This window comes from Arvicola amphibius, chromosome 12, assembly GCF_903992535.2.
Source record: "Arvicola amphibius chromosome 12, mArvAmp1.2, whole genome shotgun sequence".
Lineage (NCBI taxonomy): Eukaryota > Metazoa > Chordata > Mammalia > Rodentia > Cricetidae > Arvicola > Arvicola amphibius.
Window position 1 is genome coordinate 48,038,945 of NC_052058.2, and position 27,620 is coordinate 48,066,564.

The 27,620-nt window shown below is 45.9% G+C and overlaps 1 protein-coding gene across 2 annotated transcripts in view; it reads right to left on the bottom strand.

Moving 5' to 3' along the window:
• The window catches only part of Ptprg (protein tyrosine phosphatase receptor type G), a 660,978-nt gene that overhangs the window by 107,403 nt on the left and 525,955 nt on the right, over positions 1-27,620 (bottom strand). For both annotated transcript variants that reach the window (XM_038349433.2, XM_038349432.2), the window contains exons 7-8: positions 22,434-22,591; positions 9,921-10,113 (exon numbers count right to left, since the gene is read on the bottom strand). In XM_038349433.2, the coding sequence (XP_038205361.1) occupies positions 9,921-10,113; positions 22,434-22,591 (351 nt within the window). The remainder of the gene's footprint in view (positions 1-9,920; positions 10,114-22,433; positions 22,592-27,620) is intronic.

Here is a 27,620-nt window from a genome sequence, read left to right on the forward strand (position 1 = left end):
GAATGAATGGGGAGTCAGCCTCACAAGGACGCCCAAGCTGGATTCATGGCTCCTTCTACTCGCCAGCAGCATTGGAAGTGGTTGTTTCTTAGGTCATGACAAAGCCGGGGTCCTGCCCATGTCCATACACAGCAATTAAAGAATAGCACCCACAATAACCCCAAGGAGGCTTGAGGAATAATCGGCGAGAAGAGTGGGGAGATACATTGTCTCCCAGCTATGGTCCCCTGCAGACCCGAAAGATGCCTGCAGTCCGGGAGCCCCATGCTTCGTGAGCAGCAAATGCTAGCTAACCGGAAAGAGGAAGTCCATTGCTCTGGGAGGAAGGACACTGTTGGCCTTTATTAATTTCCACACAGTTGTTCAAAAGCACCACAGTGTCCACATGACTAAGACAATGTCAGAGCAGATTTATCTGGCGAGCGAAAGAAAGAAGAAGCTGTAGGAGGGTTGCTAAGTTGGCCTCGAAGCTCCAGTTCTGCCTACCTGCCTGGAGACAGAGAGGATTAAGTAATTAGGTAATATTTATAAAGCGTGAAAACGACTGACAGCCCCTGGCACCTGCTACCGGAACTGGCTCAATACTCCCAAGCACAGACAGTAGTGATGCCTGGGAACAAGCACTTCCTCTCTGTGCTGCAAGAGTGATTGATCTCTGAGACAGCAAAGCAAGCCCTCACAGTCGCTTTGAAATGAACACTCAAATTCACAAGGATTCTGTCTACAGGAGGAAAAGCTTCTCTGGCTGCAGGTTCTGGGAGCGATGCAGATACATGCTCTAAATGTCTGAATATGCTTCTGCTATAGGAGAACCTAGCCTGGATAAACAGCAAATGTTCTGATTGTGACAGCACTATAGCAAGGTCCATCCATCCACCTACCCACCCATCCATCTATCTATCCATCCACCCACCTATCCATCCACCCACCTATCCACCCACCCACCCACCCATCCATCCATCCATCCACCCACCCATTCATCCATCCATCCACCCACCCACCCACCCACCCATCCATCCATCCATCCATCCATCCCCATATTTACTGAAGAATCAGCATGGTCAGCATTCACTGTGCCACCTCCCCAAGAGACAGAGTACCACATCATGGTACTTGCAGGGTAGCAGAAGAACAAGGTACTCTTAAAACCAAATGTCAGTAGTGCTAAGTGCTATGAGGAATTAAGTAAGCGTGTACTCCCGAATGACCAAACCAAAGCAGCCAAGACACTTCCCCTGAAGTGCACCTTAGGCAGAGTTGTGAAGGTTGAGAAAAATCAATCAGTTAGGTGCAGAGGGAGGTCAAGTGTCCTGAGGCAGAAGGAGCTGGCTGCTGGGGCCGGAGCACGCCAGAGAGTTGACGCCAAAGGAAGTAACAGGCAAGACAGGTCTGGGGAGGGGACAGGATTCATAGATCACAGTGTCTACGTTTCTCTTCCTGTTGCTGTGATAAGACCCTCTGATAAAGGTAATTTAAGGGTGACAGGACTTATTTTAGCCCACAGTTTAAGGTACAATCCATCATAGCTGGGAAGCCAAGGCAGCTGGCGCTTGAAGCACTTAAGTGATGTCACACCCACGGTCAGGACACAGGGCGGTGGACGCATGTATTCAGCTCACTTAAACCTTTTTCTTCAGCCTAAGCCTCTTCAGCCTAAATTTAGAGAATGGTCTTGTCCTCATTTAAGATGGGCCTTCCCACATCAGTTAATGTAATGAAGATGGCTCTCTATGGCATGTCCAGAGGCCCAGCTCCTAGCTGATTATATATTCTGTCAAGCTGACACTAACCATCACACACACAAACCCCAAGCTTCCCAGAAAGATTTTGACAGTTGCACACAGCCTGGCTTCACACTTCTTCCAAGGAGCACAACCCCTTTTGCTGAAATGTGAGCTCCAATGACCATGTCACAGATAAAAGGCTGCCCCAGATGTACACAGAACTCTCTGCTCACCTACAGACCGGAAAGCACAATTGTTTGTGGAGAACGTTCCATGACTCAGATTGTATATCATCCATCCCACAGACTGCCAGACAAGGAGTCTGATGAGCACATCCAAGGATAAATTTGTTGCTCTTGGGACCTGAGCCTGGCCTGCTGCACTCCCCAGCCCGGTTTCTGACACTGCCCTAGGCTGCCCCATTAGCCAGTGAGCAATGAATGGCTGCGCACCTGCTACAGCACTGGGTACTGGGTGAGGTGCCACTAATTTAAATATGCACAAGGCTCTCTCCTTAGAAGCTCCAGATGAAGTGGTCTCAAGACTGGGGACTCAGGAGCTTGTACAAGAAGTACCCAAGGTAAGCTGGCAAGCAGGAACCACTAAGCACATGATGATGATGATGACGATGACATGCTTTGTGGTGGTTGGTTTAAACAGCATCTTGTTACAACTTAGAATCACTGGAGCAGGGAAATGTTTACATCAAGCTGGCCCATGGGCATGTCTGTATAGGGTTACCTTGACTACCTCAATTGATACAGGAAGACCCACCTGAAACGTGCACATTTTTGTGTTCCATATAGAGGCTATTAAGGTTCGGGGTCATGGGGTCAGCCATCAGGACAGCGAATGTAATCTTGAGCAGTCTAGAGGGAAAGCCCTGGAGTACAGAAAACACTGGAACAGACAACACCCACTGTTTCTGGTAGTGGCCCAGATAAAAAAGGACACATGATAAGAATATTTGCTCTTTATTCCCTTGGCCTCTTTCCTCACTGCTGAGTTAGTTAGTGGTGGTGGTGGTGGTGGTGCTGGTGCTTCCTTTGCTGGTATTCTGAACAAGCTTTTCTGAGTTTTCAGTATGAAATGAGGACCACTGGCTCTCTGGAAACATTCTAGGCAAATGATTCCCAGCAACCCTGATGTTACAGCCCTTTAATACAGTTCCTCGTGTGCTGACCCCCATCTATCTCCATCCATCCATCGATCTCCATCCACCCACCCATCCATCTATCTATCATCTATCTATCTATCTATCTATCTATCTATCCATCCATCCATCTATCTATTTATCTAATCTATCTATCTTATATCTATCTATCTACCTGACTACCTATCATCTCTCATATATCCCTATCTACCAACCTACCTATCCACTCATCTTTCATCTATCTATCCATTCATCCATCATCTGTCTATCCATTCTATTGGTTCCCGTCTCTCTAAGAATCTTGATTACTACAATGCTGCAATTGGACAAAAGATCTTAATCGCCTGGGTCCCTGCTTTGTCTGACCACCTCCTGGCTGTGAACTTATGTGTAAGGCACTGATTCTAGTTGTTAAGATTCCCTACTCCTTTTTTTTATTTTTTATTTTTATTTTTTTATTTTTTATATTTTATTTTTATTTTTTCACGTCCTTCACGAGAGTCAAAGTGAGAGGCTCACACCCCTGTTCCTATCACCGTACCAGGGCTCTGACACTGCTATCACCATGCCCTACCGACTTTCCTGACTTGACAAAGGCCCATCTCCTCTGCCCTGTCTAATCTTGTTTCCTTTCTGTTCCCCCTTCCATGATGCCCCCTATACCCAAGGGCCTTTGCAAATGACTTTCCCCTCTAGATCTCTTCAGGATTCCCTCACTATTCTCTAATAGGGAGGCCAATCCCACAACCAGGGACTTGGTCGTCTATACCTGGAACACCCAAGATAACTTGACAGAACAGATAACAGCAAGCACGTCAAGAATGATGTTCTGCCTTGCTCCAGGAAACCTCTTTCCCACTGCCTCCCCCACTCCTGGTTCATGATCTGATTTCCCGTGAAACCAGTAACAGTTGGGCGTGATGGCCTGTGCTCTGTGTTTGTCTCCCTGCATCTTCAATTCACAACGTACAGTGTGTCCATGTGTGTCTGTCTACCTGTAAGCAAGCAGGTAGGGGTGGTGTGTGTGTGTGTGTGTGTGTGTGTGTGTGTGCGTGCTGCAGTGGTGGTGGGGGGCTTGGGAAATATGTATACACAGAGGCCAATATCTGGTGAGCTTCTTCCACCCCCTGGGATTTGGAAACCAGGTCTCTCACTGCACCTGGAGCTGACCAAGTTTGGGGAGGCTGAGCTTCAGGGGTCCCATGTGTCTACTTCCCAGGGCAATGATTACGGACAGGGGCTACAGCAGCTGGCTTTTAGGCAGTGCCGGGGATTGGAACCCAGGTCTTCATAGTGGCAAAGAAGGCCCTTTACCCACAGACCCATATCCCCAGCCTTTGCTTCTCGTGCCTAGATGTTCACCGTGGACACTCAACAAACGTGTGCGAAGTCCTGGCTGAAGGCATCCTGAAAATTACATATAGCAAATGTGAGTGCCAAGAGGCCAGCGCAGCACCTGGCACCACCAACCTCTTCCTGGGCACAGATGCTCTTCTTGGTAATCTTTTCAAAGGCAGCTGGAGATACACACGGAGGTAAATCTATTGGTTGCAAACAGCGGGTGAAACAGGCAATGTCAGCTGTGGTTTGAATATGGCTCGTCTCCATCAAAGCCCATGTTGAGCCCTGGTCCTCAATGAACCAGGTGGTGGTATAGGGACGATGAGGACGTAAAGGGCAGACAAGTTCTTTGTCCCCTCTCTTCTCATCATATCCTCTTACTCTGCTGCCCACATAGGTACTTCCTGAGTCCCTCACTAGAAGCTGGGCAGATCCCAAATAAGCCTTGTTGTTATTGTTTTTAAACAAATTACTCAGTCTCAGGTATGGTGCTACTGCAACAGGAAACAGACAATACGGCGGGTAGGCAGAACACTAACATCATGTCAAGCAAAAAGAAAATAAAAGGCAGTCTACACAAACATATGATTACATGCAATGAGAGATGTCCTAAGGTGTTGGACATTTAAAAATGTTTGATGCTACGGTGTTCTGAGTTTTCAATCAGCCCTGTATCTTGCTACGTAGCCACTCCCAGGTGAAAACCAATAGCAAAGCCAAGTTGTTTTTGGAAGAGGGCAGTTAAATACCAGCCCTCTGTGAAGCTGCCTGGAACGTACGCTTTGCTTCAACATGGACCTGTCCTGAGAGTTTCTGGAAGCGACAAGGTAACTTTTCAGAACGGTTTCTGGGAGGAGCAGCTGCCTACAAAGGAATGAAACCTCCTATCAGACTTTTCCTTTAATAAGATAAAGTAATTGTAGCTCATTAATGTGGTGTGGAGAGATGATTGAACTGAAAATAGAACAACATTAATATTTTCTCCAAAAATAGCACAAAACCAACATTTCAATGTCACACTCTCTCTAAGCAATCATGGTTTCTATCTTTGCTCATTTTGGTGGGAAATGGGATGTTCTGTCCCAGCGTATTCTGGTTGAAAATCAGCTCGTTACTTATGGCTATGTCTTTTAAAAAAGCCAAACAGGAAGCACTCTTTGACACTGAGGTTGAAGTTGAAAAAAACATCCCAGCAGCAGAACAACCCACTTCCTACAGACCGAGGGACGAGTCTGCGACACTTATGGCACCCAGACAGCCAGTGTCCTCTCTGTTGCCTCTGCTTTTATCACGTTATGCTGTGTCACTTTAATTAAGCCATCAGATCAGATTATCAGATCAAGTGGCTTCGATTCCACTGTGGGTTGAACGGGTTTTGTTAAATTAGTAAAACCATATGTTTTCTGTTGTTGGAAGCAATGTTATTTTTCTTCAACCGCCATTCCGAACTTCTTCACAACAGACAGCGTTCAGCACTTAATCACAGAATCTTCTTCCACGTGCCCTGGACGGGCTGAGGAATAACTGAGATGACAGCCATTAAATCCTAAGGTCTGTCCAAGTCACTTACTGACAAAGGGCAGAGTAGCAGATTGGATGGCCCTTGAACAACCCACTGAGCCTAAACACTGTTTCCATTTTCTGGACCCAAGGCTTTACATTTCCTATGGATGGTATCCGTTATGTCTTCCTTGTGCAACAGTGCAGGATTAGGACGAACATTCCTCTCCCTTTCTTTGATGTCCTGCATGACCACGCTTCTTGTGCTGGGGCAATAATGGGCAGTATTCTGTTGTCTCCCTGCAGTTGCAACCAGTATGTGGACAGGGCAATGACAGAGGTAGAGAAGGGGTGTGTTGCTTGGCACCCAACCAGCACTCTTCTCATGAAAGATCACAGCCATGGGACCAGGGATAAGGAGGAGCTACATGCATTCAACAGAGGCTCTATACCTCTGATGGGAAGATGGCCAGGTCCCAAGTTGAAATAGTGAGTACCGGACAACCAGCTTCATAAATCTCTAAGCAGAATATAAATACCGAACAGTTCATAGTTACTACTACCACCATTGGTGGGAGGCGACAGGAGATGGAATATGGAATACCCGTGTCTTGTGTATTTTCTGCATACACTCTACCATTAAGCTATATCCTTAATCATACAACTACTGTTGAGATATTCAATATTTTAAAAAAAGATGCTTTCTCCATCTTACTGTTCCATATTCCCTGGGGCAGGGGCCAGAACTATGTTCCCAGGACAATTTTGTTCTTGGCTCATTTGTGCTCAATAAAGTGGCACTAGAAGGTAGGGTCACAGGAAGGTAGTGTCACTGGAAGGCAGTGTCACGGGAAGGCAGTGTCACGGGAAGGCAGGATAACAGGAAGGTAGGGTCATGGGAAGGTAGGGCCATGCATGACCATTCATGTATATATTGGCCTTGGCTCCTTTCATGACTGAATGGCAGACTTGAATAGTGGCAACAGGAGTCACATGGCCCACAGAGCCAAGAGTATTCACTACCTGACATGCAGCCAAAATAGTTTAAGAATGACTCCTGACTTAGGTAATTAATTTTTCTTTCTTCTGTCACAACACAGCAACAAACGCATAAAACATCATCTCTTCCTTGAGGACCTAGAGCTTCTGACGGTGAGCGGCTAGAGAGTGCCACCCAGAGGAGCTTTGTCCTCTGTGAACCACAACCAGATCTCAGCACACCACTCTACTCTCAGGGGACCTAGATTTCACAGATGAACAGTGAAAGGAAAAGGACTCTTCTTTTGTATTCCATCTTGCCTGGTACCCCTAAGGCCAACCACATCAGCTCCTGGAGCTGTCCCATGATTGTGAGCATCTGTAGGTGGCTTCTGCCGGTGAGGCCAGTGCATACAGCACTTGCCCGGTAGAGTGCCTGGGCATGTACATGTAAAAATAAAACATAGCTATCTTTAGTCATTAAGGAACTGAAAACAAAATCCAAAGGAAAATACTTTAGCTTCATTAATGTGGCCAAAGGCAAAAGATGCACAATAGCAAGAGTTGGCAAGGATATGAAGATACCGCACTCACTCCACACCCTATCAATGAATGCAAATGGGTGTTGCCACTGTGGAAATGCAAGGGCCGTCCTCCCAACTACACACCTAGAGATTTGGTGTCAACGGGATGCTCTACGCCTGACTCTATCTAAAGGAGCTAAAAGCAGATGCCAACACAAAGACATCAATCCAGATGTGAGTGTAGCAACATCCCTAATCCCTTGAGAATTGAGAAATGGGAAGCTCCAAATATCCAGCAAGCAATACACTAGTACACAAACTGTAACATGGCTATGCAGTGCTACGTTATCTGACTACATCGCCTCGCTCGCTGCTGATTCCTGCTCCCACACATCGTACAAGAAGTGAGAGGAGCCGGAGACGCTCTGTGACCTATTGGTAGGAATGTCGAGAACTGGCCAACCTAGACGGGCAGAAAGGAAATCTGTGGTTGCCAGGGGGAGAGGAAGGGTGGGTGTGGAATCATGGAAAGGACAGTAAGAACAGTAGCTAAAGGAAATGTTGCTATTTTGCAGAACGATTAAAGTGTTCTAGAAACAGACCGCAGAGATGGCTATCCAACTTGCTAGTCACACTAAAACCACTGAACTAGACTCAGAGGAAGGAAGACCACTCCCCTCTAACTTCCATGGACAGCAGATGCCACACAGTCTCTCTGCACAGCTCCTCTGTCACTCACTCAGCCACTCCGTCTAGTTCCCAGCTTTGCTACTGTGGTGTTCTCAGCATTCCCGAGCTAGCAGACTGTGTGTTCCTCTTGATCCAGATTTCATATCCCTTGCACGACCTCTGCACAGACTTCTCACAGAGAGAGAACCCCGAAGAAGTCTCCTTTCACCAAGTTCCTTGGGAAAAGGCCTTCGAGTTCAGTTATTTTTAGCTAAGTTTAAAAGGTTAGCCCAAGTGAGGGTTTCTTTAATACCAACCCAACCCTGAGGCATCTCATAGTCTTGTGAGCATCTTAATTGTCCTGCTACTGACAGGAAAGGGGCTAGACATGAATCCCAAGCCTTTCGTGAGCACGCCAGGCAAGACCAGTGTTCTATACCAAACCACAGACAGACAGGTCAGAATGCGACTCATTCCTGCTCCCACTCCTGACACTCCGTGCCAGGCACTGAACTTTGGGCCTTGCACTGACATTAGGAAAATGCTCTTCCATACGTTGCATCCTATACTCCCCTTCCCTGCTGTCTTCCTTTCAGCTCCTTTTCAGGTTCAAGAGCTTGGAAAACAGGCTCATTATTATTATCCAAGCATAGGTATCATGGACTATAATCTTATTCCTCTGGACCCAAAAAGCTTTTTTCATGGGGGTGGAGACATTCCTGGAACAAACTCCCCACGTCACTTATTGTGAGATACAGAGCACAGTCTTCTTGCTGGCAAGCCCGTGAGCTCTTCCTATACCACCCAAACACACAACTCCAAAGGAATGAAGCATCTGGTTGGGAAAAAGCTCTAATTATCACACCAGGGCAAAAATTTCTGTTCCCACCCTTTCCAGGACTAGGACTTTGACTGGACTTAGCTTTCCACATGTTTCAAAGAAGCAACTCACAATTGTGATTTAAAATAATAATAATAGTAATAATAATACTGTAAAAATAGTAATTATTAAATTATTAAAAATAATAAGGCTAAAGGAAGAACAAGGGTTTCTGGGGGAGGAAATCATGGTTATTTCACACGAGAAAGCAGAAGTGTAAGGAAGATGCCAGCAAGTATTGCCCACATCCTGAGCAGATACTGGAACTCAACTTGTCACTGGTTTAAGAAGCTGGTGGCTTCTGGGAAGCAGTCAAAGCTGAGTCACACTCCTGTAACATGGGAGCGAGCAGGAATGCAACAGAATTGCCTAGCAGGTAGGACAGGGCTAAGGCTGTGCCTCAGTGGTAGAGCGCTTCAACCCAACAGCTCAAATCCTTGGGTTCCATACACAGCATTGCATAAACTCAGGAGGCAAAAGGAGGAAGATCAAGAGTTCAAGGTCAACTCTGCCTACATAGCAAACACATCAAACTGGAGGCCAGCCTGGGTTACCTGGGACCCTGCCTCAAAAAACAAACAAACCAGCAACCATAAAATACACAAGTAAGAAAGAGTTTGGCTAAAGAAGAGTTTCATTTAGACATTACTAATTAGTTTGGAAGTAGGAAATAAAATAGACAAGAGGATGACTGATCTATTCCTGCTAGTGAGAGGGGCAATTTTAAACAAGCTAACCAAAATTATTCGCACATCATTTCTCTTTACTGTCTAGACAAATTTCTTTTTGCAGAGAAACATATGATCTTAACACCACGTCCCAATTCTTGGTTGACTCTGGACTCGTGTGTGTGTGTTTGCAGAGCTCAACATGAGGTGTGTCCCTCAAGTTTTCTCTACCTTATTTTTTGAGACAGTGTCTCTGACTGAACCTGGAGCCTAACTGACTGGAAACACTGGCTGGTCAATGAGTTCTATGAATTCTCCATGTCTTTGTACCCTACACCCATTCCTGGAGCTAGTTACAGATGCATGGTGCCTGGCTCTTCTGTCTGAGGATCCAAATCCATGTCTTTATTCCCTTTAGAATTTCAAATCCTTTATGATAAGAAACCTTCCTCCCCCAGGCTAGAGAACTCAGTCAACATTTACCTTTAGAGGCTTCTGTCCCTAGTGGGTTGTCCAGGAAGTCAGATAGGTCATGGTTCCAGGCATCTCGGACGGCAGACTTGGACACCACTCTGTCATTCAGGTCCTGCTGTGGCCGGAAGTTGTTTCTCAGGTACTCCACTGACTTGACATGGTCTTGCTGCTCCGTCGTGAAGATGGAATAAAAAGCCTCAAGCTGGACAAAGAACCAGAGAGAGAGAGGAAGAGAAAAACGCGATTAGTAAAGCTAGGTGATCCCAAGGGCACCTATGGGGTGAACAGAACATGAAGTGGCAAGTGGTCAGGCCAAGGCTGATCTACCCAGTAGTAGATCTGCAACCATCCCAAGTGGCTGCATCTCTGTCCTGACCCCTAATGGGGGCCATTCTCCGCTGAGGGTGGGATGGGGCTCTCAGCCGCACGTGCCTTCTGCAGAGCGTCCCAGTAATACCTTTAGAACTATGGGGAAGACTGTGGAGTTATGGCAAGTCCTCGCGGTAAACTGCCTAGGTATGAACTAGAGGCCCTACACGCATGGCTTCCCCTGACCCTCTGAGCCTCCACTCTCCTTCCACAAATAGTGGTAATCATAACAGTGTTGACCTGATAAGAGTTTGAGCAACAGGACTGAGGTCGAAACACTTAAGAAACAGCAGTTACAGCTGGGTGGTGGCAGCACACGCCTTTAATCCCAGCACTTGGAGGCAGAGGCAGGTAGATCTCTGTGAGTTCAAGGTCATTCTGGTTGGTAAGAGCTAGTTCCAGGACAGGCTCCAAAACTACAGGGAAACCCCTGTCTTGAAAAAACAGTATCTATGTGTGGCTGTGTGTGTGTGTGTGTGTGTGTGTGTGTGTATGTTAGTTAGTCAGTCAATTCTCACAAACAAACCTCTGTGCATGTGCTCCAAATCAAATTCAACCAAGTCATGAAGATGCTCAGTGCTGTGTGGGTAAGTCCAAATGCCAGTTCTAAATTTACCAGATGGCTGGCTAGTCACAGACAAGCTCTCTAAAAACACAAGCTGCCTTATCAGTGAAAGGCCTATCAATGTAGGGTCCCAAAAAGATGGAATCTATGTGGGTCATCCGGAACAACACAGGTGCTTAAAGAAGATCAGCTGCTGCCATGATCGCTGGGAAGAAACATCTTCCACAAGAACAATGATGAAACTTTTCAAGAAAGAAAAAAACCTCAGTACCCCACAATCACAGTCTGACCATCGAGATGGATTCCTTGTAGCCCTCAGCACTGCATCATTAAGAAAGGTCATTCTTCTGTGCGTAAAGATGGAGCACTGACTGGCTGTCACAATGGCTCTCATCAGCCACAAAGACAATCTTGTCACCGAAGAAAGGGCAGAAAAGCAGAGGGCTAGAAGCTGGCCATCAAGACTAGTATGTAAAAACTTTGAAAATTATTAATGCTATCTGACTTTTTGCAGTTTCTGAGTCGGGGGGTTACCTTCAAGCCTGGACCTAACACTCAGTTCAGAGAATGACCCAGAAAATGACCAATGAAAACTTGAGGCTTCCTTACTTGCGTGAGAAACAGATGCAGTCTAGGGAGACTCCTATAACTGAAATCCTTCACCTAGACTGTTGATGGTACGAAGAGATGTGCCATTGATGCTGCTGAGACGGAAACAAAGGGGCTAAAGGTTCCCCAGCCCAGTGATGCCACTAGCTTGACAGGATGACCAAAATGACACAGAGGGGGAGGGAGGGAGAGAGGGAGAGAGGGAGAGAGGGAGAAAAGGAGGGGGAGAGAGAGAGAGAGAGAGAGAGAGAGAATATACAGGTTTCTGATTTTCTCGGAGGAAATGACTTCCTAAAATTTTATGAAATGAACTAACAAGGACCTGCTGGAGAAGGGCCAGGTAAAGGCCAATCAAGATGATTAAAAGTTGGAGACTTAAATCCTGCGAGGCAAAGGGAAAGGCCATAGGAAGAACTGTTCAGCCTGGAGAAAAGGTGAGGGAGGCACAATTTGATTAAAGGCCCTTGTAGAAGATGCTGACCAGCTGCTCTCCAGGACCAGGAAAGGCAAAATAAAAGTGGCTTCAATAAAAGCCATAGCGACGTGAGTTGAATAAAGGCGAGGGATCTCTTCGTGTTCAAGGTGGGAACTTGCTTGTTTAGTTTTTGTTTTGTTATTAACGTGGACTGGGCTACCACACCCAAGTCAGACAGGAAGTCTTCTGAAAGAGACAGTCTTGCCAGAGGGGGATTAGAGCCAAAGAGAAGAACCTGGTTTGTTCTCTAGACTGTGTACTTCCTTCTTGGCTAGCACTCACTCCTGAAAAGTTTACTTCTGAAGCCTCAGGAAAGAATCAGTCACATAACTGTAAAAAGAGGCAGGCTGTGAATTAAACACAAAAGTGCCTTCCTTTAAATTGCTCTCACAGCTTAATGACACGCTACGGTTTAAAAGCTCAAGCTCAAGATGGCTGCCTTGTCATGAACTCAACTCGCCCCACCGATTTGGAAGGAAGGATGTGGCGGTTTTGAGTGAACTGATGACCCGAATGATATTATATTGTCAGCTGGATCATAGCGTCCCTTGACAGCCATACAAAGGAGCTCACGTGGGAGGACAGGCTCAGCGGGCTTAGCAAACGCCTTTAGGAAGGTTGGCAGCATTCGCTAAATGCTGGCATTCCTCTAAAAGGAATGGAAATTGCCGGTAGCCCATCCTTTTGGTAATAATGGCCGCAGTTGTTGACAGAGTAGTAACCTCCCTGATTCTTGGACTGGGACAAAGTCTCCATGCTTTGTTTTGCCAGTAGAGAAGTAAATCTCCTGGGTCAGAACTCCACTGACCTTCATACTATATATATATATTATATTTCATTTTTATTTTATTTATTTATTTTTGGTTTTTCGAGACAGGGTTTCTCAGTAGCTTTGGAGCCTATCCTGGAATTAGCTCTTGTAAACCAGGCTGGCCTCCAACTCACAGAGATTCCCCTGCCTCTCTGCCTCTCAAGTGCTGGGATTAACCGGCTTTCACTTATATTTTGGATTGTCCAGGGAAAGGCAAGACCGGAAGAGGAGGAGCTGTATGATGTGACAGTCCTCAGGAAAACCAGTCACAGGACCACCCAGACAGACATGCCTCTCTGGGTCAGTGCACATATCTGATGGAATCTTTCATATCCGGTTAGAAGTGATACAGTGAGCCTTTTAAATCGTACACAGCGGTTCTGGAGAGACGGCTAGGCAGTTACGACACTGGTTACTCGTGAAGACCCAACCTCAGATCCCAGCACCCATATGCAAGATCACAACCCATCTACAATCAAGTTCCTCCGCCAGTCCATGAGCACCAGGGAAGCAAAACATTCATACACATAAAACTTATTTATTTATTTATTTATTTATTTGTTTGTTTGTTTGTTTATTTGTTTGTTTTTCGAGACAGGGTTTCTCTGCAGCTTTAGAGCCTGTCCTGGAGCTAGCTCTTGTAGACCAGGCTGGTCTTGAACTCACAGAGATCTGCCTGCCTCTGCCTCCCGAGTGCTGGGATTAAAGGCATGCGCCACCACCACCCGGCAAAATTTAAAAAAGATCTTAAAGAAAACAACCGTACACTTCGCCATGCTACAGCGTGGGTCACACCATCTCAATCCCCTGCTTTTGATCATCTGCCCTGTGCCTCATTTTCCATCTTTAAAACCCCCCCTCTTAATACTTGAGTCCAAACTTTCATTTTCAGATCCCAATGGACAACGATGCGGTCTTGGTCACTTTACTTACTCTTCCTATTTTTGCATGTATTATGTATATATTTAAATGTACATGCGTGTATGTCTGTGTGGAGACTGGCAGCTGATGTCACGAGCCTTCCTTGAGCACTCTCCCCTTTACTTTTTGAGAAAGCAAATCTCTCACTAACCTGGAAGTCACCAATTCTGCTAGATTGGCTGGCACCAATACTCAGTGATTCCCCTATCTCTGCTTCCCCAGTGCTGGGATTACAGCCGTGTGCTGTTCTATCTAGCTTCTGAGGAGGGTACTGGGGGATCCAAACTCAGGTCCGCATGCTTTCAAGCATTTCTCGGAATGAGCTGTCTTCCTGGCTCCCCACGTATCCTGTACTTCTGAGACTTTGTAGTACAACAGGGATAACAGTGATACTTACCTTGTGTGCTTTTGCTCATTGTCTACGGGGCTGCTATATATAAAGTGTTTCAAATAGTTCCTGATACAAGGAAGTACTCAATAAATACTGTTCTCATCACAATTAGTTTTATTTTATGAAGACTGTAGCTAATGGTGATTGTGTTCTCTGATTACAAATGAAACGTGGCGTATCTGTCCTTTCCTCATTCTCTTTATTACTTATTTTATCAAACTTTATACCAGGCAGTTCAACAAACACTAGAACACATTGTTTTAGAAATGCACGTTTAGCCTAAAAGAATAATATTAATAATATATTATTATTTTGTTGTGGTGAGTTTGAACAGGAATGGACACAGAGGCTCATATTTGAATGTTTGATTCCCAGTGGTAGACTGTTTTGGAAGAATTAAGAGGTGTGGCCGTGTTAGAGAGGTCACATCACTTGGGGTGGACTTTGAGGTTTCAAAATCCATGCATGCCAGTCTCAATGTCTCTTTCACCCTGCCTCGAGCTTCTGGATAAGATGCAAGCCTTCAGCTAATGCTTTGGTGCTATGCCTGCCTGCCTGCCTGATGCCATGCTCCCCACCACGATCACGGACTAAGTCTCTGGAACTGTGAGGAACCTCTAATTCAACAGTTGCCTTTTATGAGTTGCTGGGTCATGGTGTCTCTTCACTGAAACAGAACAGTAGCTAAGGCAAACACTGACAGCAGAAACTGAGACAAAGCTCTTACGATAAGCAAGTAGCATGTACTTTGTTACTTTGTCATCAGAGAGGCCCTGTGAGGCTGGGGCCATTGTTACTGTTAGCGATCATGTTACTGACTCCAGCTAGGAAACTGGCCCATGAGACTTAAAGGAACCAAAGGTTGAAGACTGGAAACCCTTATCTGAGTGACTCAGTTTCTCTCAACAGCACCATGTCATACTGAATGGGCCCACAGTATGATTCAGTGAATGAGAACCCAGCAGTGAGGACCCAATGTGATGACAGTTTGTCCCCAGCAATTTCTGTTAGTTAAGTCCAAGGCCAGTTCAGGCAGAGTATCCAGTATCATCAATTTGTTCTCTTTTGTGTTCTGAAAGGAAACCACATATCGTCATGGCCAGCGGGGTGGCATGAACAAGATGGTGGCCGAGAGGAAAATGTTCTCCACATCCCTAAGCCTTCACCACTATTCACCTGAGCCATTTCCAGGAGCAGATGATGAACACACTCGGGTTTATCTTAACTTTAATAGAACTAATGAAGTCTTCATCATTTAGTAAAAATAAATGAAAGTTTTTATTTCTATAATATCAAATTGACTTTTTAACTTTTGAAGAGAGTGTAAAATACTTCTTTCTTTTATCCCTGCTCGGGGAGCTGTAATTGCGTTTTAACTGGGGCTGTTACAAGAACAATTTTAACCTTGAATCGCAAATGTGTTGGCTGGAAGTGTATATAAATCATTTCAACTTAGTTTTTATTACAAAAGTATTCCAGAGAATAATTAGTTTTTAACCTGTCAGTTTAAATCAAAGGAGAGTTGAAATCTATTCAGGCCCTGTGTGTGCCGCTCGAGTTCTCGGTCCACAGGACGTGGACAGGCGACCACGGATGCTGAAGGGGAGAGAATAGCGAAAATAAAAAGTAATAGAATTAGGAGCCATTAAACACTGGAACAAGCGGTACTTGAAGGGATGGGTATATCGAAGCAGTTCAGACTAAACCCAAGGGACAGCAGTAGGGATGTTTCATCTATGGTCCTGGAGACGCTTTGGTTTTTGACTCTAACTTTCAGGAATGGCAGGGTGGGCCCTGTGTGTCACCCCGTTACAGAACGGACAGTGACAATGACCCTGAGCATCTCGGGTTGCACTTCAGAACCACGGCTGCAAAAAAAAAAAAAAAAAAAAATGCTCTGAGACTTGCTAGCTAAAGGCAAGGCCGCATCCTTCCTGCGGCTCAGACACTTTTACAGGAAGGCAGTTACAGATAGAGGCCCTCTACATAAAGAAACTGCCTTCAGACAATTAACAAGGAAAGCAGTCCCTTTTGGACTAATCACGGCATCGTCACCCTGCAACTTACAACTTCTCTGTCTACACAAGTACTGCACGCCACATGGTCTTGGAAAGGACACCGCTGGATACCTGACACACAGCTGTCACGGCCCTACTGCTATCGCATGTTCTTCTATTAGCTAGGCCATACTTAAGTAAGAGTTCAGAATTCTGGGTTAAACGCTGTTAAAATTAGTTTTCTGTTCTTATTTATATGTCTCAATGTGTCCGCTATAGAGTTTAGACAAAACACATGGCTTGCTTTATGTCAATGGGGCAGGGCTGTCCTTTGGTTATGAAGATTGTTTAGTGAGGAAGACAGGAAGCTGCTGCTTCTCCTGTCAGGCACAAGTCGGGGTATTCTGCCTTCCTTCCTGTTTCCACAGACGGGAAAACGGAGGCACAAAGTAGAGAAAGGTATCTGAGGAACGGAGTCAGCAACGGAACTCTCTACTTGAAGGCAATCAGCCCGCAAAGCATAAGCTCTTAACTCCAAAGACATGGTCTAATTAGTCTGACAGACACGCAGCAGCCTGGAAGGGGCAGTGCACATAAGCCTGTCCTTTCCAATCTTTCTCACTGATAGGGAGAGAAGAAGGTCAAACATCCAAAGCAGACTAATTAAGACATTCAGATTTACGGAATATTAGAGAACGTCCCCCCAAAAGTCATACTTCTGGTAAAGGGCTGAGAGAGGGCTCAGTGGTTAACAGCCCGTGTTGTTCTTGCAGGAGATTTGGGTTTAATTGCAAGTGGCCACACTGTGGCTCACTCTAGTCTCTAACTCTGGTTTCAGAAGATTCGGTGCTGTCTGCAGGCTTCCTCAGGTACCAGGAACCATGTCCATGTAGCCCATGGACATATGTGTAGGCAAAATACCCACGCACGTAAAATCCAAATATTAAAAAAGTCACACTGGAGAAAACTATAGGCAATGCCGCATTTGAACCCATAGGAGGAGCCGGTCTGGTGGTGACAATGGGCAAAGAGCCTCATTTCTGAGACTCTGCTGCAGAAGGAAGTGAGTCCTGCCACTGTGAACTCAGAAATAGTACCTTCTGGACTCACCACAAGAGCACAGTGCTGACCATACAATCCATGAAAGCATACAGAGGGACTACAGGCAGCTGACTCCAAGACGGAGGCCTACTCCTGCTCCCAGACCATCATTTTGCAGTGCCACCATTCTGACTGGATGGCAAGATGGCATCGTTTTATTTCCCATTTTCTCTCTTACTCTTATCACGCTACCCCTGTGTCTGCGTGCATCTGTGTGTGCACGCACTTGGAAGCCTGAGACTGACGTCACGCGTCAATCATTCCCCATCCCTTTCCACCTTATTCATTCTAACTCCCAGCTCCCCCAGATAGCTAGTTTTGATAACCAGCTAGCTCTGGGATCTCTTGTTTCTGCTTTCCAAGGTTGGCAGTGACAGGCAGGCCACTGTGCTCACTCAGCATTTTTATGGTTTCCAGGGATCTGAACTTTGATTCTCACATTTGTACAATGAGTGTTTTCACTGCTGAGTCATAGTCCCAGCCCCATGACTTCGGTCTGGTATTTACAATGGAGGGATAGCGGAGACAAATAAACCACACCGACTACTGGTCAACCAAGATGCCTAGGTTCCATCAAAAACCAACCAACCAAACAAACAAACAAAAACCCCACCAAATTTAGATTCATATAATCATACATGCCAGAGGCTGAGTTCACTGGCTAAGAGCTGGGGAGAAGGCCTATGGAGATTCACAGGAGAGAACAAAAAACTCAGCTGAAGAATCTCTCCGTGGGCTCTGCAAGCCTTTAAAGAAACCTATATCCCCCAGGTCCTACTCCTGGGCTGATGACCACATCTTATGAAGAACATGCTTACTCTGCTCGCTGCTTGTAGGTACCTACAGAGATGAGAGAAGAGTTAAGAGAGAGGGGATTCAGAGAAATAGCTGAGCAGATTCTCAAAGACTTGGGCTGATTTCTTTCTGATGGAGGCAGAAAATCCTTAACCGCTTGGCTTTTCCAAATTGGCCTCTGCCTCCCTGAAAAGAGCGTTCTGCGCTAGCTTCGGAAAGGATGCTGGCAGTGGCCGAGCAGGAGGGTCTGAAGCAAGAGCACTCGGAGGGCTGACTGACACTTCCTTTCCAGGGTGGGGGTCGGGTGACGCAGCTGCGGCCTCTGCAAAGCCAGCCAGCAAGGAGCCAGTGCAGCCATAGGGAAAGGACGCTGTCTTTTTCCCCTGGGAGTGAGACAAGGATGTAGGGAGAAGGGTCTGATAAAAGGTGCAGCATTATCTGCAGGCAATTGGTAATGAGAAATTAGAAAGCTAGTCCCATTTCTCTCTTCTTTGTTTCTCTGTAACACAATCCCTTCCAGGGAAGGCAAAGCAAATGCCTACATCCTTCTTGCGTGTCCTTGTTCTCAAGCTCTGGAGGGCGTAAAGGGTATCAACAAAGCACTTTCTAAAAGCTCCAGTTTCCAAATGTCAAAATGCTTCAAATCCACAAACACTTCTGTAGACATCCACTCCCCCAAAGTGTGTGCTTTGTTTGAACCTAGTAGATATTTGTTTGCCAAAGTAACCCAGTATATGCTGATGGCCTTCAAAACCTCCTGAGTTAGCCAACTGCCACTCCTCACTCCCGATCACCAGGAACCCTACCGAAAGTGGGAAAATCTGTATTACTTAACTTCAATAGCTCAAGCATTTAAATATTTGAAGGCAGAAGCATTTATCTTAAGTAACAAAAAGGACCCTTTTAAAGATCAACTACACTCTTTACTCAACCCTACAGAAATAAATATTTGGACTGATTTCTTTAAAAACAAAACAATGTTGGCTTCACCATTAGGAAGAAAACTCGTCTCTTATTTCATTTTCTCCTTGCGGCTGGCAGATCCTGTGCAGGAACTAAATTGCTAGTCCTTCCTTTTTTTTTGTCATGGTGTGAATTAAAAGGAAAAACATCCTCAAAGAAAAAATGGATGCTAACAGCAGAAAAACTCAGGTTAGCCTGGCACCATGCCACCCTGCTTTGCCAGGAGGATAAAGACTGCTCTGTTGAATCTCTTACAGTGCCTGCTTCCTGTAACCTGAGAAAGGTCAACACTGGATGCTTTGGGGGCACTACTCAGCACCTCTGCTGGCTTATTTAAGAACAGGCATGTGACTTAAGGCCAGATTTTGGTTGGCTGGGTTCTCAGATACATCTTCAGGAATCCTTTCTGGATGGAAGACCTGGCTTTATAGCCAGCTCTTGCCAGCTCTTGACCTTAAGGGTCAACTGGGACTAGTACAGCCACGATGTGGGGGGGAAACCGAGAGCAAACAAACTGGAGGAGAGGTCTATGAAAGCCCAGGATCAGTTGCAAAGCCATGCTGGAAGCTCCTGGATTGATGAGACCTCTGGAGGCAAGACAGGCAAGAAAAGCCCAGGCTTCGCTTCCTAGTTAGAAGTCAGTCCTGTGTAGAAAGGCTTACACAGCCTCACCTCAAAATGCCCTGACTTACTGTGTCTCCAAAATACACTATCTGCTTAAACTTCTTGAAGTGGTCAACTCTCTTTGTTATAGCCGGACCCATGCCTAAGCAGAGAGCCACCTGGCCCTTTAGCTTACCCCCTAGTTTTGGTAGAGACCCAAAACTCTAGACTATCCCCCTGGGGATCAAAATTTTATTGCTTCTGTTATTAGTTAAATACTGGCATTGTCACATCATTCTAGAACTTTCCCCCTCCCTTTGTCTCACTGCTGCCCACACCTGTAAGGGTGGCTGGGTGGTGTGGGAGGTCCTTCTGTATATGTGTTGCTTTTATCGGTTAATGATAAAGAAGCTGCTTTGGACTGTGATAGGACAGAGTAGAGATGGGGGTGGGGACAGGAGAGCTAAACTGAATGCTGGGAGAAAGAAGGTGGAGTCAAAGAGAAGTCATGTAGCCACGGCCGGGAACAGACGCACCAGAACCTTGCCAGTAAACAACAGTCTGTGGTAAGATATAAAATAATAGAAATGGGTTAACCAAAGATGTAAGAGCTAGCTAGCAATATGCTTAAGTAATTGGTCAAGCAGTGGTTTAAATACTATAGTTTCTGTGTGATTATTATGGGGGTCTGGGCAGCCAGGAACAAACAAGTGACCATCTACTACAGCTGGGTAGGGAAGAGCCTTCCAAGAGCCCTTCATTTCAGATAGCCCTGGTTAGTGGCTCCATCCTGCTTTCTCATGTCCTACCCACTGTTTCTGGCACTACACACCAGGCATCCTACTATAGTTTCCCAGTACAAGTTGAAGTCTTAAGTTTTTAAAATTACATTTACTTATTATTTATGTTGAAGGGTCACATGTGTGGGAGTTGGTGCTTTTTTTTTCATCGTGTAGACCCTGGGGACAGAATTCACATCATTAGGTGTGGCTACAAGTGGCCTTCCCACAGAACTATGTTGAGGACAATAGGCTGAACTTTTGACAAGAAATACATGATTTCCAGATTTCATTCTGTCAATTTTCACGATGTGACCTAAGGGCCCTCATGCCTCTGGTGGCTCCCTTTCCTCAGCCAGTTTGCCAAGTCCAGGTTCCTTTCACAAGTTTCTCCCTATGGTTAACTGTTTGGCCTGAGTCTCACCTTCCAAAGAGATAAACTCAGACCCAAATCAAAAGAAAGCAGTGCAGCAATGGGTCAGAAACACCCAGTTTTGGGGTCCTCACATCCAATGCTTCTGCACTCTAACACCCTGTGTGTGCCCCATTAGGGCAGTTCCCATGGCACCCAATGCCTCCATACTCTAGTGCCCTGTGTGTGCCACGTTATAGCAGTACCCATCTCTCAAGGCTTTTGAGTCACTGATCCAACTGACATATAAGGAGCCTGTTCAGAAATAGCATGGGATTCCAGGAAGGCTCAGACGTACCATGCCCTAGATGCTGGCACTACTGAGAAATGAATGACAGGATCGAGAGGATGCCAGCTCCTCCAAAGGCTAACCCCACGGACGAGGTCCCAGTGACGTGCCTTTGGTGTCATGGCCCCATCTGGCCTTGCTGCTGGTAGCTTTCTGGCCATGATGGGGTAGGTTGTTTCCTTCACCAATATCCTGCCACCCAGGACCAGAACAGCAAGTCCAGCCAACCACAGATGAAACCCTCTGAGTAAAAACACAACTTTGCTCCTTCATGTTGAACTGCTTAGATCTTCCGACAGTGAAAAGAAGCGAGGGCCGGAGAGCTCAGTGAGCCACGCACGAGTGCTGTTTCTTTGTGCACAGGGATCTATTTTCTCAGCTGTGGTAGGCTGGGTCCTCATAGAATCCTGAAAGCCACTGACCCTTATCTGTCTTTATCCCCACCATGAAGTGAGGGTTTAAATAAGATCTGCCTTCTAAGAGCACGGATGGGGAAACATACAGGAAGAACATATGTGCCTCTGATGCAAGTTATCACTGTGGACAGCTATTATTTCCACAAGACCAAACCCTAGACAATACCTCCTGCCATGTCTGCCATGCTCAGGCAGGTAATCTTCAGCTGAGAATATTCTTTCATGTTTAGAGCTTACTGTTGATACCGTGTTTACCGAATCTGTTCTCTGACAATTTCAGTGTGTATAATGCGGATTCTGAGTCCCCTAGTCCCTCCCACTGCCACCCCCACTCTCTAATACCCCATCCCTATCATTCTCTCTCCTCCCTAAAGGTTCCTTTTCCACATCCACGTCTTCTTACTTATTCACTCTTGAGCCACTGGGTTTAACGAGGACTATTAGTGTGTCCATGGGTTTGGAACTACCCATTGAGCCTGTTAGGGGTCCTTGGTGGGTACTCAGCTGAATACAATGACTGCCCCTTCTCCAGAATCCAGTCAACAGGGACAGGTGGGGCCCTGTAAAACCTCTCCTGGATCCATGACTGACTACTGACAGCAAAACCATGCTGCCAGGCAGGGGAGAGGGGAGGGATATTGACTGCACTGCCTCTGTCATGTATAGAAGACAGCATTGGGAAACCATATTTTTATTTGGTTTTGATTTTGCTTTTTGAGACAGGGTTTCTCTGTGTAACAGCCCTGGCTATCCTGGAACTCACTTTATAGACCAGGCTAGCCTCAACTTCACAGAGATCGGCCGGCCTCTACCTCCGGAGGGCAGAAATTAAAGACACACACTACCACCGCCCAATGGAGAAATCATATTTTAAATTCTGCTATCCTTGGGTTTAAAACTGTATGAATAAGTCAATTAAAAAGCAGAGAATTAAACAAAACCCCACACTAGTTGTATCTAGCAATAGTAAATATTCAAGGCAAATACAGTCAAGACGGAGAGCACAAATGGAGGCCGGCTGCTCACCTGGTGGTAGGAGATGGGAACAGGCCTACTGAAGACAATCCACTCCACGATCTCACTACATGGAGGTGTGGTCAAGGAGCCTGTGTACCGGTAGTAGCTGCCCAGGGATGCGGGCAGGAGGTCTCGGAGGACAAAAGGATCCAGGAAGGTCTCCTTCTCTGTTTGGGGAAAGAGGTGAGAAGGTCACAACAGTATGTATGACACATCAAGCCTTAACACACAGCTCGAACCCCAGGCCCACTAAGATCCCCACCCACCCCATCTAGTATGACTGCATCACACCTCAGACATATAGCTCGAACCCCAGGCCCATTCAGACCCCCACCCAGCCTATCCTCCCATAAGCACTGCCACCTGGTAGCAGGAGGACTTTAGAAAATGAGGTAGCCAGTCAGTCTGGGGTGGTAGAGACACCAGAACAAGCTGCATTTCTTATAGATTGGGTTTTCCAGGGGGCAAGGCCAGGCTAGGCACAGCAGGGCGGTTCCTCCCTATTGCCCCAGGACTCAGAACTCTCCAGCATAGTGAAGACTCACACATCCTACAGAAAAGCCCTTCCCAATCTTGCTTTATTTACCACAGAAATTTTCTCTATCTAGCAACTTTAGACCAACAACCAGGAGAGAAAACTTGGAAGAAAATGAAAGAATTACTACAACAAACAAAACAAAACAAAAGAACAAACCAATCAACCACATTAGCTAATGCGACACTCATTTCTCAAAAGGGTCACCCTCATCATGATGAATTCGGTGAACATGCACCAGTTAGTTTTCACGGGCAACTTGACTGGATTAAGAAATACCTAGGGCATTATCGAAGCACACCTTTGGGTGTGTCTCTGAGGATGTTTCCAGAGATGGCGGATGGCGGCAGGGGGTAAGCTCACCAGCTCACCTACCCTAAATGTGGGTGTCCCACTGCATGGGCTGGAGTTCAGGACTGAATAAAAATGGAGAAAAAAAATGGAAGAAAACTAGCTTGGGGTCGGCACCCCTTCCACCCGTTTCTAGTCAGTTAAGATGTAGGCAAGAATCTGATGAGCTTGATGCTGTGGTGCTAGCAGGCCTCCCTGTAATTCCTTCCCTAATGTAACAGACTGCACTCTTACAGGAGCCAGAGCAAACCCTCCCTCCCTTGCCGCTCAGAAGAATGAGAAAAGCAGCTGGGCATGATGGTGCCCACCTTTAATCCCAGCCCTCTGGAGGCAGAAGCCGGCAGATCTTTGTGCATTTGAGGCCAGCCTGGGCTACAGAGTGAGTTTAGGACAGCCGGGGCTACACAGAGAAACCCTGTCTCAGAAAAAAAAGTAGGGTAGGGTGACAGGGTAACTTATAGGTTGAGCCACCACTGGCTGCTATTCCAAAGGACCCAGGTACAACAATTCCCAGCACCGACGTGGCAGCTCACAACTGCCTGAGACTCCAGTTCTGGCAGATCCAACACTTTCACACCCATAAACAGAAAACAAAAATAAATAATTTTTTTAAAAAAGGAATGAAAACAGTGTTATTCAAGGCCTATTCAGCTCCAGGTGAAATCTAGGCAGGGAATGTCTCTGCCTTGAAAATGTTGGCCCTAGAAAGGCTGGCGAGAAAAAAATGGGAAGGAGGGAGGGAAGGGAAGAAGGAAGGAGGGAGGGAAGAAGGAAAGAGGGGGGGAGTGAGGGAGAAAATCTTGACTCAAAGAACAACAACATTCAGGCTGAGACAATGACGGTGACAACATCCGTCTGTGAAAGTAGAACATACAACAAGTTGGTGTCTGCCTGAGGCTACACAGCTTCGATGAAAGGACCTAAAATGAATTAGGTACAAACTGAAGGTGGGGGACATTCCAGGCAGTGGGGACCGTGAGTGCTGCTGAGGCACACGGGCAGAGTACAGTAGAGAAGACTGGGCCACACAAGAAAACTAGTACTCATGAAGCAGAGCGTGACCAGACCAGCAGCAGTGTGCCTCCATGGTTTCGGCCTTGGGTTCCCCCAATGATGGATTAATACAACAGTGTAGGCCAAAAAAACTCTTTTCTCCCAAGTTGCTTTCCGTTAGCATAGAAAAGCAAGCTAGCAAAGCGCCAAGTGCTGCCTAAGCTCACTAAGAAGCTGGTTATGAACATGGGGTTGCTCTCCCCGTAGGTCACATGGTCCAGTGTCCTCTAGGGCTCCTTGTTTGTGGACAGGCTGTGACAGGGAGGACAGAACCAACCTGAGAGTAAAACCACTGTGACCATTTCCGACAGGTGACCACCACCTATCCCATAACTATGAGAGAGAGAAGATGGAAGTCTAGCCATGGGATGCTCATCCATGGAGAGAAGGCTCAATGGGGAACTCTGCTGCAGGCCTCAACTTATCCAGGTGGCTTCTGTCAGATGCTTTGAGCATCTGATCTGATGCTATTTTCCTGTGGCTGTTTGTCCTTCCCCTTGTGAACTGTACATTTATTTCTGTTGAATGAAGAACTGCAGACTGTTCTTCCCATTCTAAACCACGAAATGTCTAAAAGTGTAATATCATATAGGACAGATTTTTTAAACAAGGGGCTACTGTACAGTCAGAGACTCTCTCTATTTGGGACTCTAGCTGACTGCCTCAATAGGAGCTTCCTCAGCCAATTTATGTTGGGTGTTTTATGTACCTGCTTTAACAATATTTTGTCATCCATCCATCCATCCATCCATCCATCCATCCATCCATCTATCATCTACCTACCTATCATCTATTTACCTAGCTATTATCTATCTATAATCTACCTATCAATTATTTATCATTATATAATATATATTTATATCATCTATCATCTGTCTATCATGTAGTTACCATTATCTATTACTAGTTATCAATCATCTATTTATTTATCTATCTAGCTATCATCTAGCTATCATGTATCATCAATCACTTGCTTTTTATTTTTTTACTTTAGCTTACTGTAAACAATAAATCATTCTCTAGATTGAACAGAACAGTCTTCTTATCCTCCCTACTAGTGGCTTATATACCTTTCTTTACAAATCTGAGAAAGTTCAAGTTTCTGTCTGCATCTTCAGGAAAGACCTGAATTTAGATCAGAAGTGCCCTCCCCTCAATAAAAGTTTCAGATGTCTTAAGACTATCAAAATCCTGCTAATGGTTCACTTCCATTCCTAAGTAGCTTCCACCCCAGCTCCCCAGACTTTGCTGATAGACTCAAATCTCCAAGCAAACATTCAGAAGCACCAATATGCTTGTAGCCACATTCCTTCCATGGTTTGACACTGCCCATGTAGAATACTCAGGACAGGCATAGCATGACTGCCACACTTCAGAAGTCTAGGCACCTGGTAGAAACTGCCAGAACCTCAGTAGAAAGCAAATGCACTGAAATCACTGAAACCATACTATCTTCTAGAAGAGACCCTGTTTTTAAAACAAGACATCATGGGTTATACTCTCTATTAGGCAATATCCTGTTCATATGGTAAACACTTTCACTACATTTAATACACTTAGAAGGTCTGGTTCTAAGCCTTGCAAACTTTAAATTATTTGATACTTAACCTCCATCAAGTCAGTCCCATGATGAACTCAACTCCCAGAGTCTAGAAGGACAAAGCAGGGAGCTAAGAAACAGGCCATGATAATTCTTAGCAGTATACAGGCCTAAAAAGGATGCAGTTTTGTGTGCGCGTGTGCGGTGCACAGTTCCTGTGGATGCATAGGATGCTTGCATGTAGAGGCTGAAAGTCAGCCTCTTCCCAGGTAGTGTTCTCCTTGTTTTTGTGACAGGGTCTCCTCCTGGCCTGGAACTCACAAACCAGGCTAGGCTGGCTAGCCAGTGAACCCCAGGGTGGAAGCCCATCTTTGTCACCCTTGCACTGAGATAAGAAACTTGCTCCCTTGTCCCAACTGTTTTTGTTTTTTTTTTTTTTTTTTTTTTTTTAACATGGCTTCTGGGACCATACTCATGCTGGTGCAGCAAGCACTTCCCTGACTGAACTATCTCCATATCCTGCAAGCAAGCACTTTGAGATGCATGAGCGATGTGAGAATCAAGGCAGCATGAAGCTAAATATAGACTCTTGTGTCGTAAGAGGGCACAGGACGGCGGTCACTTACAGAGGATCAGCAAGAGAAGCCCATTCTCCTAGAAGTTCAAGATGGATTTTCATGATGGAATTTTTTTAAAAGAAAAAAATTACCTAATAAATGCAGAAGTTTTTAAATCATGGGTTTTGCAATCAAAATCATGGGAGAAAAAAAAGTGGTCATAGCTGAACAAAAGGAGAAAACTAGAGGGTTTGCCTCTCTGCCCCCTGGCAAGTCTAACCTTTAATTCTACCTGGTTACCAGAGAGCCAAATCATGGGGACAATTATCAGAATGCGCTTGGCTGGGACTGGTCTGGCTGGGAGAAGGGCTATTTTGGCCTCTGCCTGTTTCCTGGTCAATGTAACAGCCCACACAGGTAGTCCCCAGAGGATGTGTCCAGGGCTTGGCATCATGAGTGACAAAACCGTCACCTTCCTGTCTCCCTTGGCATCACACCAGCCTGAGCAGGAAAAGATGCAGCAGCAACCTGTCCCACCAAGGAGGTGGCGATGCAATATGAGAATACGAGATTGGCAGGAGTTTCCCATGGTCTCAGGAGAGCTTCAAGTGTGGGCCCTGCTGTAGATTCAGCAGAGAGCCCTGGCCTTGATTCTTTACAAGGTGTGCTCAGTTCTGTGATGAAGCTGGTAGACGCATCCAGGGGCTGGATTCCGATTCTCCATTCGGTCACCACCATTCCACCCACCCAGAAGGCTTGAGACTGCCATAGGTAGGGGCTCTAGGAGAGAGACTACCATTTCTTCAGGGAAAAAAAAAAAAACCCTACTCTGGAGCCCAGCAACTCTTAATGGTGAAAAACAAAGCCATGTGTCCAGAACTTAGCTAGAGACCAAGGGTCACTCTCAGAACTGTTGATTCAGTCCAGTTTGTGACATTACAATAGGGGAGAGAAATAACAGAGACGGGGTCAAAAGCCTGTGAAGAGCAGAGACTAGAGGGTGATTCTTCCCTAGTATTAGGGAAAGCAATGCCTTTGGGACCCAAACCTCGCCTAGAGCCTTTGCTTTTTCAAGCTGACTACTGGTGTCTTCAGAGCACACATTTGCCTGTGCCAAGCCTGTAGCCTGAGCCGTGGGATGCAATGATATCTTAAAGCTG